The sequence below is a fragment of the Ylistrum balloti genome, unplaced genomic scaffold (assembly GCF_031769215.1).
Source record: "Ylistrum balloti isolate Yb309-2 unplaced genomic scaffold, AGI_CSIRO_Ybal_v1 Utg370800, whole genome shotgun sequence".
NCBI classification, from domain to species: Eukaryota; Metazoa; Mollusca; class Bivalvia; order Pectinida; family Pectinidae; genus Ylistrum; species Ylistrum balloti.
Window position 1 is genome coordinate 344,703 of NW_026782466.1, and position 21,017 is coordinate 365,719.

The window sequence follows — 21,017 nt, forward strand, 5'->3', positions numbered from 1 at the left end:
TGATCCTGTTCACTTGTAGGTATTTTGCTTGTTGTTTTTATAGCAAAATGTGTTATTCGCTAGTGTATATCTGACACACAACACTAAAATTAAAAAAAAAAAAACTTGGCCAGGTGATGCCGCGTGGATGCGTTTTCATAAGCTGACAGTCCTATTTCATCGGAAGTTGTAACCTCTTTAATCTCGTTTCCCATTGGCGTAGTGTGACGTTATACACTTGTCTATTGCTGGGTTAAGGATGAACATTACAGCGTGTATATAACTGAATATGCTTAAGCATGCGGGCATCAAATACTTGATATGCATAAATTGTATGTGTGTCGACAGAATCCTTCCGGTGATGTTTTGTATCCTTCTCCAGCGCAAGGGAAGTCATAACCAGCTGAGAAAGGGTCAGGTATAGTGCCATGCCGCAACTCGATACAAAATGAGTTCCTTTATCTACAGGCCGTAACTGCTGCGCTTACAGAAGATTATAACGACATAATTGTTTTACAATGCATTCCGTTTCTGTACATACTTACTGTTTAAAAAGACAACAAATTAACCTACTACAAAGCTGGTAAGTGTACATATAACATCATAAGAATCTCTTCATGTATGATCTTAGCATAAGCAGATCTGAGTATACACTATTTATAAATGTCACAAGCTTTGGTTAAAATATATTAACTATTGTTTAAACAATAGAGAGTCATTCTTTTTTACAGGTTAAAACCAACTGTAATCAAGACTAAACAAAATTCCTCTCTGTTTTGAATTCACATTGTTCAAGTTTCTATACTTCAATGAGTCACACTTGATGTTGAATAATAAGAATATTATCTATAAATACGCGGGGAAATGGTTGACTCGTTACGTCATCAGAACACTGACGTTCGTCGGTGAGACGATCCCCGGCAACGGGAGGAGTCGAGGAGACGAAAAACCTGTCAGCCAACAAACCAAAGCTTGGGTCAAGTAATCGTTGCCCTAGGTACCAAATAATTTTGATTTTGCCTAAGACTTGATTGGTTAAAGTTATACTCCCCTCGTATATCATATGTAATGACCGATCTGCTCTACAATTTCGAAATAAACGTGACGTCACAATGTCGAAATATCAAAAGTTCATGTCCGACAAGTAGGAGAGTATGTCAGATGATTCATGGTACAAATCGATAAGTTACGATAATATCGTCTTAATATAGGATTGTGTTACAAAATTTCAATATAAGTTATGTCTTATAAATATATAATTGTAGAACACGATGTGTTTTAAAGTCAAAGGAAATAACTAAAAATTGACTGATATGAAAGAATTATTAAAAAATTACAAGAATCCATGACAAATTTCCTTTTTGTGTACCGATGCATATCGCATCCGATTCCGATCGTGTTTACAAATGCTTGATAAAATGAAAATTCTTCATTTCCTTTCCTTTAGGTTACATGAATATCTCTATTTCTATATTTCCATGTCAATCTATGGTTTGAAATTAGGATATACTGTTCAGTATGTTTTGTTTAATTTGAGAGCTTGTGATTGCAGAGGAGGTAGACACCTTTGGTGGACTCTTTCCGCAAGGTTTGCCGTAATTCCACACACCAAATATTTAGTCATAGTAATAATGTCATGTTTCATAGATATGTACGATATGTACTTGACGTTTTTTTGTTTGTTTTTTTTTAATCTGGAAATCACAACATTAATTGAATTATTGCATTATTGAATATATCACAACATTACATTTTTGTCATTTTTTATGATTTTTTATTGCATTATTTTTAGCCCACCATCATCATATTCAAATCGCCCTGCGTCCGTGGTCCGTCCGTCCGTCCGTAAACAATTCTTGTTACAGCTATTTCTGGAAAAGTCCTGAATGGATCTTTTTCAAATTTCATATGCAGGTTTCTCCTTGGTCCCTAGTTTTGCATTGTACCTTTTTGGACTGATTCAAATTCAAGATGGCCGATAGGAGGCCATATAAGAGGCGGCCATCTTGGAGTTTGAATGTAAAAGGTTGTTACCGCTATTTCTTGGAAAGTACTGGATGGACCTTTCTCAAATTTCATATGCAGGTTCCCTTTGGTCCCTAGTTGTGCATTATACCTTTTTGGACTGATCCGAATTCAAGATGGACGCTTGTCGGCCATCATTGATTTTGAAAGTAAAAGTTTGTTACCGCTATTTCTGAGAAAGTACAGGATGGATCTTTGTCAAATTTCATATGGAGCTTTCTCTTGGTCCCTAGTTGTGCAGTCTACCTTTTTTTGGACTGATTCGAATTCAAGATGGCCCACAGACGGCCATGTTGGATTTTGAAAGTAAAAGTTTGTTATCGCTATTTCTGGGTAAATACTTGATGGATCTTTCTCAAATTTCATATGAAAGTTCCCCTTGGTCCCTTATTGTGCATTTTACCTTTTTGGGACTGATCCGAAATCAAGATGGCTGACAGACAGCCATCTTGGATTTTGAGAGTAAAATTTTGTTACCGCTATTTCTGAGGAAGTACTGGACGGATCCTTCTTATATTTCATAGGTATTGGTTTCCCTTGGTCCCTAGTTGTGCATTGTACCTTTTTTGGACTGATTAGAAATCAAGGTGGCCCACAGGCAGCCATCTTGGATTTCGACAGTAATGCAGTAGTTTGTTATCGTTGTGACAGGAAACTTCTCAAATTTCATATTTAGCTTCCTCTTGGTACCTAGTTAAGCATTGTCCCATATTTAAAATGATCTGAAGAACAAAATGGCCTATAACTCTCCATCTTGGATTTGAACAGCGAGTAATTGTTTTATGGCTATTTCTTGCCTACATGATCAGTCATTCTCAAGTATCAGATTTTCTAAATTAAGTAAACATTGATAAATACACTGTTTAGGGTATGTATACTAAACCATGCAATGAATTGAGTTAATGACATATGGGTTGACACATGAGAAGTAACAGAAGAATTGATTCAACAATTCCTAATATTTAAGTGTTGGTGTAACAAAAACATTAATGTAATAAAATAAACTTTAAAATTTAAAATAAAACAAAAACAAAAAAACAAAAAAAATAGTTTTAAAAAACTTTGAACTTTTAATATACTTGTTGCGCTCTTGTACTTGTGAATCATTTCATCATCATCATCTAATAATAATACTTTGGGATCTTTTTCAAATGATATTTTTTAATAGGTGCTTAATAAAAATATCTTGTGCCATCATTGAGTACATTCAATGAAGACCAGTTCATGAACATTTACAAAACCTGTAACAAAAAAAAAAAAAAAAAAATAAACAAATCTTCAAGAACTGAAAACAGATTCTCAAATGTTGGGCGCCAAGATCCCACTGGGATCTCTTGTTGAAATATATTTTCCAATGTCTTGACTGTACAAAATTAATTAGTTAGAACGCCTATGCAATCAATTTCCTTTCGCATTCTGCATTTTAGGAGTGACCAATGAAAATGATCGTCTTATTCGCATGGATGTTTGGTGCCACCTTCTTATCGACTGCAGCCATTACGCCCTTTATATCCCGGGTTTATCAAGCAGATGGAGATTATCACTTGACAAAAATTGCTGTTGATAACGATCACAACTTATTCATCGGGGGTAAAAACATCCTGCTCAAACTGTCAGAGGATCTAGAAGAGCGACAGACACCGTACCAGTTGTTTGGACCAGTAACTGAGAGTTACGGACAGAAGTGCAAAGGTCCTCTCTACGGAGACGGTGATTGTAGCACAAGACAAGTTAATAATACAGTCAGTGTTCTAGTGTCTTATCCCTTTGATCGGATATTGGTTTGTGGCACAGCATTTCAAGGTCTGTGCTCCGTACATTCGAAATCCAACATGTCTGACTGGACATATCTCCCTCACGACACTGAGTATGGCTTCTTCAGAGATAGTCTTTTAGGATCACATGAAGGTAACAATGTGGTGATATTTACGGACCAGACTGATCCAAGAATCCATTATGTGGCGAGTAGTTTCGAAAGGAAACCAGGTGAATTCCATTCTCACATTTTTTCAGCGCTGATAATGAATTCTTTTTCAGGACATTATTACTTTAACCATCACAACCGAAATTCAGAAGGTGCAATGTATTTGAATATGAACACGTCATACGAAGGAGACTTTAACACGGACATGGTGTATGGCTTTGAAACAACAGACTACGTATTCTTCATATTCAACCGTAAATCAGGACCGAATACATTCGAGGCCAGAATTGCGAGAATAACAAGGAACTGTTCTAGCATGTATTTTCAAACATACATAGAACTTTCACTCATCTGTAATTATGAAAAGAAATTAATGACTAACCAGCCAGTGTTATCAGGACATCTTCATATCACTCCGGAAGGAAATCAAATTCTTTTTCTTGCGTTCTACAATCCAATTACGGAAGGTTCTAGTGTATGTGCGTACCCAGTTAAAGATCTGAACTCAAAAAGTTTCATATTTGCAGTGGTGAATTGCAGAAACGGAATAAACGACGATGTACACGCACCCTATTGGGTGTCTCACACTAACGAGCTATGTAGTGTAAGTATTTGCTTATATTATTAGTACAGACATCTGTATCAAGGTTACATTATTGAATGTAAATCATAAGAAATCCTCAACATAGCGATTATATAAGAAATATTTTATCATTTATGACGAAATTTTCAATTTTGCAGAAATTAACATAAGAAGCCGACAAAATATTCTGTTTAAGGTTAAAATGTGGCCGATTGAAACAATTTAAATGAATGCAATACGCAATATATATTGCATGAAACAGTGCAGCACAGTAGAATACTACGTATAGCAGCTAGTTCAATATATCTTTGTCTTTTTCACAAAGAAAAATATAAACTGAGAGTATTTTAATTAAATAATACGGTTGCCAAATTCCAACGTGACAATGTTGTCATAGTTATAAAGCATGCAGTATTTCTGTTGACAGGACCCCAAAGATAGGTCGAGTTGGGGTGAGTGTGGATCCATTCACTACCGCGGTTTATCTTCCAAAGAATTTTCGTGCAAAGCAAAAAGATTTATTTTTCTAGAGAAGCAGAAGATTGCAACAATGCATGTTACTCATGATTCCTATGATCAGAAACCTGTGATCATGTTAGGCACGAGCGAGGGGAAACTGCACAAGGTAATGTTTTCATAATTGTTTTTTCCTTGAAATGAAACATTATTCCAAAGGCCGAAATACATATTAATACATGTATTTTAACAACAAGTATATTATGTCTAACCAGAATACAGATCGATTGAACATTTATGGAAAGAGAAAAATAAAGATGATATCCCATTTGAAAATATTAAAAATATCTTAAAGCCTTATGGTAGGTAATATCGACATGGGAAATGTTTCTGTTTTAAGAACAATTAAACATTATTCTATTTGAAATATATATATGTTTTTATCAAACATAATTTTCTGGGTCGTTTATATATCAATTTACACATCATCTTATTCCCGTCGTTGTTATAAATGTCATTTCAGGTAGAGGTTAGCGGATATAACGATTCTATTTCACAAAGCCGACATTATGCGACCTTTGACCTCAGTGGTGACCGATCAGTACCGATTGAGAAGTCGTTAGGTATTGACCACAGAAAGGAACACCTATACTTCCTTGTGGACAATAAGGTACATCAGCAATACATGAATCAGATGTTTATTACATGTATAACATACAGAAGGCGTCAGTGAATCTGATGTTTTTATTATCATATTTTAACCGGCCATATTCTAATTCATTCGAGATGAAACACATCTGATTGGTCAATTAATTTCCATGGGTAGTCACTCGATGTGCTACAACTGCCACTTTCTTTTGTGTTGGTGCGTTTAAAGAATTCCATTGTCCCTGAAAAGAGATCCTTTAGGTTGTCTCTATCCATAATTGAATATTATATCACACTCTCTTCAGAAAAATGTCGAACTACATCACTAATGAACGAAATCCTTATGGAACTTATCAGACTCACTAGACAACACGTAAATTAGACAGCTATATTTAGACGTCGAATCCCATAATGCTTTGCGCATAGCATGTGAAATGACGAAAACAGCACAATCGAAAGAAAATGCACGAGGGATAAAATTACGCCGGAATCTGCCACAGATATAAGAAAACTAGATTGGAATACTGGTCAATTTTCATGATATAATAATACCACACGCCATCCTTGTGGATTATGAAGATATTGGCGAAAAAAAATTAACCAAACTCACTATATTACTAGTGTTCCACATTTTGGCACGCTCTTCATTTTTGTTGATGTATCCTCATAATATATCTAGGAAATTATTCTTCTGGTCAAACCGGACATCCAGTTGTCCAGTACGGTAAAGAAAACATGACTCAATATCATAGAGCAATGCTTACTTCGTGTGGGAAAATTGACAGATAACCCGGTTTTTTTTTTATCAAATGGGCGGTAATCAGCTTTTAGAATGCCTTCGTTAATTAATCTAACACTAAAAAACAAAGTTAAGTTAAAGAACATCATTTTCTGTTCTTCAAATACAAAACTATTCAAACTTACTGTTACTTGTATAGGTTATGAAGATTTCTCTCAATTCATGTGGTATCCATGCCGATTGCAATTCCTGTGTAAACTCTATGGATCCGCTGGGATGCGGATGGTGTGGAGACGATTGTACAACACAAACTGACTGCAACAAGACTCAATGGCACAACCAATGGCACAACATATCCTGTCCTCCTGAGGTTTACAGGGTCAGTATTTACTGTAAATTACATGTCATTTTGAGCAATTATGATGACTGATCTTATTTATTATTCAATGGGTATTTTGATTTCCTCGCAGTATTATATTGTGATTTATATATATATATATATTTAATTTGGATTGTGCTATGGGTACTTCATGCTCATCACAATGGTATCTCCATATTAACTTATTCAGCAGTTTATGTGCATTTTACTGTATAAATTAAGATTTGCTGAAATGGAAACATCTTCTTTATATCAATAACACAATGCGATTTTTTTTGTATTAGATTTCCCCGCGGAATGGGACTACAGACGGACAAACGCATGTGACAATAGATGGGCGTTACTTCAACTCGGGATGGGGAAATTTGCATGTGTTGATCGGTGGAAATGAGTGTCAGGAACCAGCATACAATAGTAAAAGGTAGGTCATGAGACTTAATTCATATTACAAAGCATTGCTAGCTTGATGTAAATAATAATAATTTTTCCAATAAATGCGTATAATAGACATTTCAATCCATTAACAGTTTAATTACATGTGTACTGATTACGGAAACTCGGTATGCCATGCGTGAAAATGTATGCTGATATCTTTAGATTGTTTACCTGGTTCTTGTTTTGATTCACATCAATATGAATTAACTTCTCGAATAAATCGTGAATTTATTTATAATATGTAAGTTTGATTTCATTTCCCTTTTTTCAGTATCGTTTGTGAGACTTCGGCGGCCGCTAGAGGTGAAAGTTCTGTTGTGATTGTTGAAATATCAAACAACACACATTCTCTTCAGTCCATTACAAAAAATGTCACATTTGAGTACTTGGTAAGATATTGATACTCAGTTACTACCTAGTTATCTCCGTTTTTGATCACTAACTAGTAGTTGAAAATAAATTTGATTAGTCTCAAACGGTTCTGTTTCTGACCTCATAGTACTCTACATAAAAAAAACAGCTGGTTAGATATATGATAAGTTACCTTAAATGTTACAGATACCCTCATTCGAAGATTTTTATCCAAAACATGGACCTAAGTCTGGATATACGTCCTTAACGCTCACTGGACAAAATTTGGACATTGGATCATCATTGACCATTGATGTATCCGACTCGCAATCTATTTGTAAATTGAAAAGGTAGTACAGTTAAGTTAATGGATGGCCTCTTCATACTTATTACACAAATCTTCTAACCAATAGCAATAATAGAGATCAGAAATGCTGTAGTTTCCTTTCATTGTGAACAATATACACACATGTTGAACAAAGACTTTTTTATCTTTACAAAACACGTTTTACATATTAAGTAACTGTTCTGATACATTGATTTACCATTCATAATTCTATGTATTTTATCATATCTCAAAGCAATGCAATTTCTACTGTGAGTGTTGGATTTGATGAAGAACTTAACTGTAATGAAAAAGAAGTATGATTACATTATCTATGCAGAGGTTGTGTTTGATAAATAGCAATTTTTGCCATCCTTCCAGGAAAGAAAATGACATCATTGTTTGCGAGTTGACCCGATGGACGTCTACAAACACAGGTGTCAATCCCAACCAGTCGGCACCATCGCATTGCCTTGGTTACGGCCCAGTTACGATTTACATAGATGAAACTGCTTTGTCGTCCAAGGAGGACTTCTGTTATATGGATGACCCAATAATCGACATCATAGCACCTGTGTCTACTACTATAGGGTACTGTAATCTTTACAAATAGTAGTTTGTATCATTTTAAACGCGAAAACAATGGCTACATAACAATGTAAAACTAAAGTGATATCAACCAGTTTGCAGTTCTAAATAACTGAAAGTAGGAGAACTGGATAGATGTATGGATGGATGGATGCGTGCGTTCATGGATGGATGGATATATGGATGGAAAGATGGATGGATGGATGGATGGATGGATGGATGGTTGGATGCATGCGTGAGTGCATGGATGGATGGATATATGGATGGATGGATGCATGGTTGGATGGATTGATATATGCATGGTTGGATGGATGCATGCGTGCGTTCATGGATGGATGGATATATGGATGGAAAGATGGATGGATGGATGGATGGATGGATGGATGGATGGATGCATGCGTGAGTGCATGGATGGATGGATATATGGATGGCTGGATGCATGGTTAGATGGATTGATATATGCATGGTTGGATGGATGCATGCGTGCGTTCATGGATGGATGGATATATGGATGGAAAGATGGATGGATGGATGGATGGATGAATGGATGGTTGGATGAATGGATGGAAAGATGGATGGATGGAAGGATGGATGGTTGGATGAATGGATGGAAAGATGGATGGATGGATGGATGGATGGATGGATGGATGGATGGATGTATGCATGCATGCGTGCGTGAGTGCATGGATGGATGGATATATGGATGGATGGATGTATGGTTGGATGGATTGATATATGCATGGTTGGATGGATGCATGCGTGCGTTCATGGATGGATGGATATATGGATGGATGGATGGATGCATGGTTGGTTGGATTGATGTATGCATGGTTGGATGGATGCATGCGTGCGTGCATGGATGGATGGATATATGGATGGATGGATGGATGCATGGTTGGATGGATTGATGTATGCATGGTTGGATGGATGCATGCGTGCGTGCATGGATGGATGGATATAAGGATGAATGGATGGGTGGATGGATGGATGATTAGGTGGATGTTTGAATGGATAAATGGATGCATGGATGGATGAATGTTATCTTATCTTATCTTAGTATTATCAGTTAAGTATCAGTAACATTGGATAGAATTTTACTTTTTCAGAGGTGGAAGAATCGTATCCGTCACCGGTCAAAACTTTGATGCCGTATTAATGACAAGATTAAAGATTGTCGTGAGAAACAATGAGTCTTATGAAGAGGTTTGTAAATCTATGAACGAACGATAAATGCATTATCTTTTTTAGATCACTTATACGTCATTAAAATGTTATCCCTATATCTTACTTTAATCAGATGTGTACATATAAAAACTCAGGTGTGTTACATCATATGTTTTCTTGGGTGCAATGGGTGTGAATTGGGTGACATTTGAAAAGAAGTTTGACGCACATCAAACATCAGGTTTTTGAGAAAAGTAAAACAGATAATTTCTTAAAAATCATGAATTGTGAAAATTATATGTTTCGTGTGCATTTTCAGGGACATTCTTCTCAAAGACTAGGAACCTTTTGATTAACATATTTTTATCTAAACAGTACTGCCTAGTTGGATTGCTTAATGATTGTATTGCCAAAACATTCTTTTGGTTTTCTTTTTACTATTATTTGAAAATAGTATCTCTAAAAGGATTGACAGCCTTTCGACATACTTTTGTATCATTCGTTCTCTTAAACAAGGGGTTGATAAGTTGAATCATCTTCACATTTGAATATTTTCTTTGTATTTATAAGAATAAATGCGCTTGCCAAACATTTCCATCCTCGGCAGGAATAAGAAGCTGTCTTTCTTATGTTAATCAAATACTATCCCATGTCCATGAAATTTACTCATACCAAGAAATTTCACTAAAGAATTTATCAATTACCATCAATGCTTTATTTTTTCATCTGTTTTTCTTTAATTATTTCGTTATATTTCATGTGTAAAAACCAGTTGGAATCACAGAAGTGTAAAGTGATAAACCCTAGATTACTAAAGTGTGCTTACCCAAGCCTTAGGAAAGTTCTGTCCGGTGCATCCTCTGGGGTTAGCGTCAACCTTACACTCGAGCTGGATGGAGGGATTCCCCTTCAAAACGCCGACCGAAGAATCATGGTCTACAACGATCCGGTCCTTTTCCCTGTCACAAAAAACATATCATTCAACAATGACGAGAGGATAATGGTTCTACATGTAAGAGCGAAGGTTCCTCAAGTTGCTTTAAGATTCTTAAATATGGAACTGCAACAGAGCTTATTATTGCCAAGTTATGTGTTGAATAAAAAGGCAGTTTTGTGTAATTTTGATTCAATTTTGGTATCAAAAGTAAAAAAAAGAATTCCACTAGGCAAATGATCATTTCCATAGTAAAGAATAGATGTTCTCGTATCGTCTATTCTTTTGAGGGACCATCCTACGGAAACCTGTCGTTTATATTATTGATATGATGGAGTGTGTTATTTTGATATGCTAACTAGAGGAAAACGCCATTTCGATCATGATCTATATTTTCAGAAATTATATTCTGATTGTTGTGAGTAGTTATTGGTTGTGTGTATTTCATGCGGATGGGGTTTTCATATGCTAAAACCCTTGTTAAATTCCCACTCAATTTTAGTGAATTAATGAAATCATTTGAAATGGAATGATTTAAATTTTAAACAAAAAATATGTTGTGTATTTGTCACTATATCTTTATTTCTTCTTTTAGGGTCGTTTTCTAAACATGGCATTTGGGATCAGTGATTACAACGTATCTGTTGAAGGACTAAGCTGCCCTGTTTTGGAGTTAGAGAGTGACAGACTAGTATGCAACATGTTGCCAGTCCTGGATGGTTTAGATGTTAATCAGAACAGAGTGTTCCAAGTCAAAGTAAATTTGACAATAGCTTTATCTATAACCGAAGTTTGTCTCGACATCCATTAAATTGTCAAGTATTTGAATAGACGGTGTTAAATAATGACATAATATGACTATTATCTATAATTCTATTGAAAGTTCTCATTTAGTTAATATTTCAAGTATTAATATATAAATGTTCGTTAATGATTTGTATAAAGGTGTATCCTGTTTGCGATATGGTCACCCTAATATCATGTTATAGCGGAGTCTCTATGAAATTCAGTTTTTAAATGTCTTGATGTGAAGTTGTTGGTGATAAAACTAATCTTATAGCACTTCTGTTTCTTCATCAAAACTATTCATAAGCATGTTTCATTAGAAGTACTGATATAACTTAATAATCAGACTTTGCTTTTGATGCCAATACCACCTTATGGATATTGAGATATCTTACTTCTAGTTCATTGAATTTGCATGAAAAAGTAAATTTTGTAGAGAAAATAAAACCTGTTTGATCTTTAGCTATACATAAACTCGATTTTTTTGTGTCTTGTTTGATTTAATTTGTCTTCATAATCTTTTATTCACAAATGTTCATAATTTATATTATCTTTATACAAAACAAGCTTATACTGGTTTTAATCATGTATATTATCATAATTACATGAAGTGGGGTTGATAAAACTCTCGATGAATGATGTGTTATACTCTCTGCTCAGGTAAACGTTGGTCCGTTTCTGATGGAACTTGGAGACCTGAAAGTCACAATGCACACGAGACTAGCCATCGTCTCTACTCCTGGTTATCAGAACTGGTTATGGGTTGGTATTATCATCGCAGTTTTCCTCATCCTCATCTTAGTGTGTGTCATCGTAAGAAGTAAAAGAAAGCGTAAAAAGAGGAACTATGTTACCAATATTGATATAGAGGGAACAATGACCTTTCAAAATCTGATTAGGATCGAGACAGACGAACCTAGCTCGGTTCCAAATAGTAAGTATACCATCAAGCTTGTCTTCATTATGCTTCCTCTTGTGAAACACATGGTCTTAATATCCTTATACTTTTTTCTGGAATTGGTCTGACTGAATTACATTCGACGTTTATAAAAAATAGATTGTAGTGTCTATTGATATTCTAATCATTGTCAAATATGTGACACTGACAATTCATCAAATTACTTACAAACGGGTAATATATATTAGATGGATGTTACGAAAAATCCATTTCAGTTGTTAACATTTACAAATCTAAGTATAAGCAAAAAAAAGAAAAATATCTGTTTGATACATCGTAGAGTAATTTGTTTCGTAAATGTTTACTGATAGTATCTAAATAGTGCTGCATTAAGTTGTCTCACTGGAAGGGACCTTCCTAACCATTGCAAACGCCCGTTGGAGCCGCACGGTTGAGCTAGGGATAACAACTGTATAAAATATTTTATTTATTTTGTGTTGAAATGTCGTGAAAATACGCGTATTTTATGAAGGTTGAATGCTGTACTAATTTTCACTGCACTCATATGTATATAGCTTGCATGTGAATAAGACACTTGCATAAGTAATGGGTATTATTGTGTAACACTTTGCAATGGAGCGATGCATCTTTAGATAAACGAAAACTACGATGAAGACACAACGGATACTGATGTCAACAGTGTGTTACAGATTATATCCATATTGGTCAAGAGGATGAAGCTATTGGGGGTGAACCAGCCAACTTAATCGTTGATATAGAAACAGTAGACATGCTGAAGAAACAAAATTTGTTGGTCAGCAGAGACAATCTACTTCTGGGAGAGAGTCTCGGACATGGTAGGTAACACAATAGTAAATATAATCCCGACTTGTTGCAATAATTTGTGTCATGAAAGAATAACAAGAAATTGTGTTTTTGTCAGTGTTTGCAAACAAAAACAAATGAAAGAAAAACAAAAAAAGCAAACAAAAACAAAAACGAAATAAAAAAAAAAAAAAACGAAAAAAACAAAAACTAGAAAGGTTTTTCTTTCCGTTACCGAATCAGTCGAGATTTATTATTTTGAACTCGTAAAAGCTTGATAAATAATATCCTTAAACTTATTAGGATATTAAATGTATTGTTCATTAAGGATATTTAAAAAAAATAAATGAAAGTTACTTTATCTTAATCTTGGTCTTACTAGGTCAGTTTGGATGCGTTTACAAAGGATTTCTGTCTAGTCCTGGAGCAAAGGGGGAGCAAATCGTGGCAGTCAAAACGATTTTGAGTCAGTATTTTACAGAATGGATCAACGTCAAATTTTTACTACTGTAGTCTAATATGACATTGTAAAGACCTAATTGTGTTCATGACGAGTTATTCATATTGTAACATAACGGTATTAATCAATTTTAGCAGTTGTTGTACTGATGTATTGTTTTTTTTCCCAAAATATAATTATATACCAAAGATTATAATTATCCGGTGTATAAATGAATTTCTCACTTCCTCTAACTATGTATACGATATACGGTGTATGTATTGATATTTCTCAAAATTTAGAATCGTCCGCAAAAGAAGTGGATATAGGAGAATTTATTAACGAAGCGTTGATAATGAAAGACTTTAACCATCCGAATGTACTGTCGTTGATGGGTGTTTGTATAGACAAAGGGGAGTTCCCGCTGGTCATACTGCCTTTCATGGAGAACGGAGACCTACTGGCTTATATTCGGGATGAACATAACGCAAGTCATAATACTAAGCGCTACAAAACTTTGACATTTAAGCATGCATTGCCTGAAGGTGTGAATTTCCTCACTTTTGTAAACAAAATGATCAATTTCATAGAGTCTTCGAATAAGGAAATGAAATGTAAGACCGTTTTATTCCTTATTTAAGACTAGTGTAGTTATATAATTAACTTCAGTTGAAAGATGTTTTCATTAGTGTGTTCCAAAAAATGATTTTTTTTGATATTTCAGCGGAATAGAATATATTGAATCTTATGTCATTAGCATGCAAGAGTAGCGTCATAATATTTTATGAGAAAAAGACTTTTTTGTGCAAACTAATGAGGTATGATCAACACCTGCTAAAAACGGAGAACAGAATTGTAAAGTCAAGACATTTAGGAAGAAAGAATAAAGCTACTATGGTGATTTAATCGTTATTTTCTATGAACTGAACCCAATACAAAACTCAATATTCGCTATTTAATGACTCTCTTTGTGGTTTAAGCCCTTAATTTATCATCAGTGATCATTTCTGATGTTTTAAAGATGTATTTCATAATGAGATAAAGTAAAATATTTACGTTCTATTTTTTTCCTACACGGTCAGGTATGCATGTTTGTAAACACCATATTGATCACTTGTGATTAAAAACTTAATCTAGTACATGTACCTTGTTACTTTGTAATCATACTTAGTCTGTAAATTTTGGCGGAAACGGAATGTTCACGATTTATTAAATATCTATCAAAGAGTCTTATTCATCATTAAGTTTTTTTCCCTTCAGATGCCTCTTGTGAAGGACTTAGTCTTTTTTGGACTAGATATTGCTAAAGGAATGGAGTACCTGTCCTCTATCAAATTCGTTCATCGAGACTTAGCTGCAAGGAACTGCATGTAAGTATTCAATATCAAATTAATTGTTAAAACGATGGATGAAAGTTTAGTACATTGCTCAGCTCATGGACATTATGAAGACAGCAGTACAACCAAAACAAGAGGCCCATGGGTCTTAACGGTCATCTGACTATAAAGACTCATATATGAAAGAGGCCAAATAGGCCTAAATTGCTCAACTGCTTACAAAGGGAATTGTTGGTTTGTAAAAAAAATCTGCAAACTCGAAATCATATACTTTATACATGCCACTACACAAATGTCATAACTCTGAACCTTATTGATTGTCAAAAAAAACGAAATTTCAAGATCTCAACTCACTTAACCAAAGAGATCTTGAATATAGGTCAAGGTCAATTATTTGAATAAATCAATAGCTCTTCATCAAAATATATCAAATAACCAATATCAACTGTCAGTGAATGTTGTTTATAACAAGGAATATGTTTTCCTATTGCCAATGTGCAGGATTGAACTATTGTCCATTTCAAAACGTCCGTGACAAATACATGTGACTTGAAAATATGAACATTTGGGCCACGGAAAAAATAAACTTTTACTGTATTCAACTGACCTTTTACAGTATTCAATATCACATCAGCTTTACAGTTTTCCATATGAATTTCATGATATTCAATTTAATATAACTTTAACAGTATTCAACATTTTCTTAATACTCTATATACTTTCACAGAATTCAATATAACTTTTACAGTATTCAATATTTTCACAATATTCGATATACTTTTAAAGAATTCAATCAAATCTTTACACTATTCAATATAACTTTCACAATATTCAATATCACATAAACTTTATAATATTCCATATAAATTTATGGTATATAACTTATAGAATTCAATATAACTTTTACAGTTTTCAATCTAACTTTTACAGTATTCAATATAACTTTTACAGTATTCAATATCACAACTTTTACAGTATTTAAAAGTAAACCTTTTCGGTTTCAGAACAAAGTGATAATGAATATGCTACTTTACTTCAGGCTGGATGAGAATTTTTTTGCGAGAGTAGCTGACTTTGGATTATCTAGGGATATCTACTCCAACCATTATTACAGTAGTGACAACAAGAAAAAGCTTCCCGTTAAGTGGATGGCTCCAGAGAGCCTTGAGAAGGGGAAATACTCTTCCAAGTCTGACGTGGTAAGTTGTCCTAATATAATACATTCACAACACACCCAAACAGAGGCATGCTTAAAATCTAAACTTTCAACAGCCATTTTTACACAAAGTCCTGTCTTGGAGATTGTGGCGTGATTTCGATGACAAATTCATAAATAAATTTCAGAACTGAAACCATAAACCATAGCGATAGTTTTATATAGCCTGTTTCCTTTTAGTATGAAACAAACAATGAGTGTTGTCAGTACTGTGTATATAAGTAATCCACAGATCTGAAATGAAATGTGCCATTATTTTGAAAAAAGAATATATTGATATCAGTGCGATGTAAATAACTAACAAATACAATATATCTCATCTTCAAAACATGTTTATAGGCAATATGTCAGTGCTGAAATGAAATATCAAAATCATAAAAAATTAATTAAGTTTAAATATTTTGAAATAATAAGTGTAATTCGTTAAATCCCCCCTTGGCAGTGGTCATTTGGTGTTGTTCTGTGGGAGCTGATCACCCGAGGAGCCAACCCCTATCCCGCTGTAGATAACTGGGACATGTACACATACCTAAAGGAAGGACGACGTCTACCGAAGACCCCTTTTTGTCCACCAAGGCTGTAAGCTATGTTGTAACAGATATAACACAAGACATCGTCCTCTTCAAACCAGATCTATTTCTGAATTATTGACATATGAATAAATCCACAATGAAATTTAACTTACGGCATTTCAAAATCGCTTTTTTGGGGTTAAGATAACTTATTTATAGATGTCTGTATCTATGTCAATTTTCATCGTTATTAGTTTTCAAGATCGGTATAAGAATCATGCACAAGTCGAGACAAAACGGATTTAGATTGAAATGAGTCCGGTACATTCATTTTTCCAGTGATTGAAAGAATCTGTAAGAAACTTAATCATTTAAGTAAATTTATATTGATAATGTAACGAGATATTAACAAAGAAACTGTTTGTGTAGTTTTCAGATAATGGTGTGTTGTTGGGAGTTTAACCCCTCTAAGCGCCCGACATTCCGCGACCTTATCAAAGAAATCAAACGCCTGCTAAAAGAAAGCGAGAATGAGGAACACAGCATATGTGACGTAACCGTTGACCTTGAAAGTGCGACCATGACATCATGACCTTTGTACCCAAGGGTCATTCAAAGATATGAAGAGAGTACAATTTCAAGTCGATGTCAACTCCCTAATTGACTTATATTTACTTGGTGTAATTGACAGCTTAAGCAGTGCAAACGTGATTGAGGAAAGTAAATCAGGACAAAAACAATGGCCCATGGATAGCCGATTTATAGGACAAAAACAATTGCCCATTGATAGCCGATTTATCAGATAAAAACAATGGCCAAAGGATAGCCGATTTATAGGACAAAAAAATGACCCAAGGAAAGCCGATTTATAGGACAAAAACAATTGCCCATGGATAGCCGATTTATCAGATAAAAACAATGGCCAAAGGATAGCCGATTTAAAGGACAAAAACAATGACCCAAGGATAGCCGATTTATAGGACAAAAACAATGACCCAAGGAAAGCCGATTTATAGGACAAAAACAATTGCCCATTGATAGCCGATTTATCAGATAAAAACAATGGCCAAAGGATAGCCGATTTAAAGGACAAAAACGATGGCCCATGGATAGCCGATTTATAGGACAAAAACAATGGCCCATTGATAGCCGATTTACAGGACAAAAACAATGGCCCAAGGATAGCCGATTTATAGGACAAAAACAATGGCCCAAGGATAGCCGATTTACAAGACAAAAACAATGGCCCATGGATACCCGATTTATTAGACAAAAACAATGGCCCAAGGATAGCCGATTTACAAGACAAAAACAATGGCCCATTGATACCCGATTTAGTAGACAAAAACAATGGCCCAAGGATAGCCGATTTACAAGACAAAAACAATGGCCCATTGATACCCGATTTAGTAGACAAAAACAATGGCCCAAGGATAGCCGATTTACAAGACAAAAACAATGGCCCATTGATACCCTATTTATTAGACAAAAACAATGGCCCAAGGATAGCCGATTTCTTGGTTCCAAATATAAGATCCTTAACAATACGCAGGAGCATGTAACTGTTTCAATGTTTCTAAAGGCGTAGAGGCAAATATACCTATATGTACACCCAGATCCAATGGATAAAATATATTAATGCATTCATTTTTTTTTCTGATTTTGAAATGACATAATATACAACTGTTCAGATTTATGTCCAGATATTAACATGAAGGTATAAGGATTTGTGGATTGTAACCTGGTGAAAATGCAAATAATCAAAGCGATATGATACCAGCAGCTAAAACTTATAATGTATTTTTGTTATGAAAACTGTACGTTATCAAATATTCCCACAAGAACGAATTCTTGCCTTAATATTTTGACAATACTTAAGCACATCATTGTATAAAAAGTGTATTCCTACATAGCTATATAGGTACCTTGTATGTAACTTTACATAAAGACACAAACACAGAATTATCTTGTGATGCCCTCACTGGTTACCATGGAGCTTGAGACAATGTGCGACCATCTTATTCATATTAGACATTAACCTCTTGTTTGGTATGATCTTGAATCATTCCCTAATGCTTCCCTGCTAAAAACAGTTTAAAGATCTGATCATCATTGTGGAATATCTAAGTTTCTACTCAATTTGGGCTCTATGAAACACCAATTTTAGCCAGTTTCATATGTCCAGATTAACATTGACCTTGTTAGAACACATCCTTTACAGAACCTGTAAAGGGGGACGGGAGAGGGAAACCCATACATATAATTGATGCTCAACTTTAAATAAAAGAAATCAAATTTGCTGCAGATTTGCAGAGTATAAAGTGATAAATTAACATACAATAAGTGTTAAATATATCAAAACATGACATTATGGTAATTTATAGCAGAACAGAATTGTTTTCCATGTTTTGATATCTGCTTGAGGCCTTGCTTCATCTTGCCTGAAATGAAAATCTCTAACAAGATCACGAGCGTCCACTAGGCGATTTGGACACAGAAGTGCTTCTTGACAAAGTTCTTTATGCCATCCATACTTAGATAACTGAGAAAGGTCACAACACACATCTATGACAAGTTTAAAATGGCCGTCGCCCAGTTTGAAAAGTGGGAGATGACTATAAAACTCAGTATAGACGCTATTCTTCTGCATAGCTTTCACAGAATTTTCATAATTTCTAAAATATATTGACGAAATCAACGATTACTATTTACTTATGTTATTTAATGTGTCGCATAATCATACATGCACGAGTATTATTGTTTAATCATACTCAAATTTAAAATGTCGGACAAAATTTTTAACGCAATCCATTAGACTTGCGAAACTTCTAGTAACACCTGACATCAGTTGGTTCAAAATATTGAAAACAAAACGTCTTAATTGACATATAAGCATTCTTTAAATCTTGCAGTTGTCAATTTCATGGGGTAAAGAATTCAGTTGCTCTAGAGACCAAGGCAGCACGAACTGCTCTGATTAACGGAGTTGCTCTTCAGAAAAAATAATCAACATTGAACTGTGGAGAGCAATTCATTAATTTTTTCTCAAGAACAACTTGATTCATCACCTCATGAAATCGACAATGACAAGATTCAATGCTTAGACGTTTATAATAAGCGGGTACTGTATCAAGTTCCAACGACAAAGCATCTTAAAAACCATGCTTGCAAATGAGGTTTTCAACTAATGAATCGGCAGCTTAACTTTTTCGTATTTTTCAGGAGACTAAATCCGTCATGTAGGATCAAAATCAGTAAAGATACACTTCAATATATATATTGTAGTTTGATATATATATCCTACGTTACTTGGTAACCAAAAAGCAGGTTTCAAGCTATGGCCCGTTTACAGGCATTTGAAAATGGCACTACAAAGTTGCCCAAAATGTACACTATATATTTTTGTATAACTTTAAATTATGTACATAAATGTGTTTGTTGTTCATTCTTTGAAACTTGTTAATTCAAGACCATGCATGTACAATCAAGACATATTGGTGGTTACAAAAATACTTAAAGTATATTGATTGTACACAGTATTATACTATTATGTGTTATATTGTTTTCAATGAACCGATATGTGGCCTGCTAAGACTAGAAATATTAGGATTACAAAGTGTAATTACACACTGTCACATGTACATTCTTGCTACCAATTACTGTAAAGGTTTTTTCCCCTCTGATGGTTATATGTTTTGGTTTTTAATAAAAACTTGAAGCAAAAATAATGTTTTCTGAACAGAAGTCCTAAACTGGAATCAATTTTTTTTTCGTTTTTACCATTTTTATTTCTTTCAAAAATAATTTATCAGTTTTCGTGATTTTCGTTCAATCCTTGAAGGCCCAAAAACAAACCCCTCAAATTCAATCTAATTTTTACCCCAACATTGCAGATGATAATAAGTTTCCAGTGATCATTTGGTCAGTCCATTGTAAGTTTTCCTATTGGGATAAATTGAAACTTGTTTTGAAGATCTTGATGAGCATTTATTTTGCCAGAATTCAATTTGTGATAGATTCATAAACTAACACTGCAAATAAGTCCTCATTTTCAACATTTCCAACTTTACATTGATATTTTACTTTCATATATGATATTATATATGCCACGGCTTTTTATACACTATTTTTTAAATAAAACATTAAAAAGTTGAGTTGTTTTGAGTCAAATTGTAGTCATGTAGAAGTAAACCAGATTTAGACAGTATAAATTTTGGTAACCATTAGAAATTTATGTGCGACTTCTTGGTGATAACCCTGTGATGCTTTCATCTGAAAAATTAACAAAATATTTGTACACTAATGTGTATTTATTTGATAACAGGTTTAACATCCACACTGAGGTGTATAGATAAAGGACGGGAGAAAAACAGACAGATCTTTTCAGCTATATTTCAATCTGTACTCTTCGTACAAATTACCTGGTACTTTCATTGTCAATAACCAAGATGTCTGCCATTTTGTTTTGTTTTTC

The 21,017-nt window shown here is 34.3% G+C and overlaps 1 protein-coding gene across 1 annotated transcript; it reads left to right on the plus strand.

Moving 5' to 3' along the window:
- The first annotated feature begins 443 nt into the window (after nt 1–443).
- On the plus strand, nt 444–20,658 carry LOC132558634 (hepatocyte growth factor receptor-like). The gene is made up of 20 exons (XM_060223233.1): nt 444–562; nt 3,432–4,532; nt 4,939–5,136; nt 5,491–5,637; nt 6,554–6,733; nt 7,018–7,154; nt 7,440–7,557; nt 7,727–7,869; nt 8,226–8,435; nt 9,539–9,635; nt 10,369–10,608; nt 11,126–11,287; nt 11,977–12,250; nt 12,925–13,071; nt 13,422–13,505; nt 13,781–13,965; nt 14,739–14,848; nt 15,855–16,014; nt 16,474–16,610; nt 16,973–20,658. The coding sequence occupies exons 2-20, from the start codon at nt 3,447–3,449 to the stop codon at nt 17,133–17,135; spliced, it is 3,978 nt and encodes a 1,325-aa protein (XP_060079216.1). The 5' UTR covers nt 444–562; nt 3,432–3,446; the 3' UTR covers nt 17,136–20,658.
- The last annotated feature ends 359 nt before the right edge of the window (nt 20,659–21,017 follow it).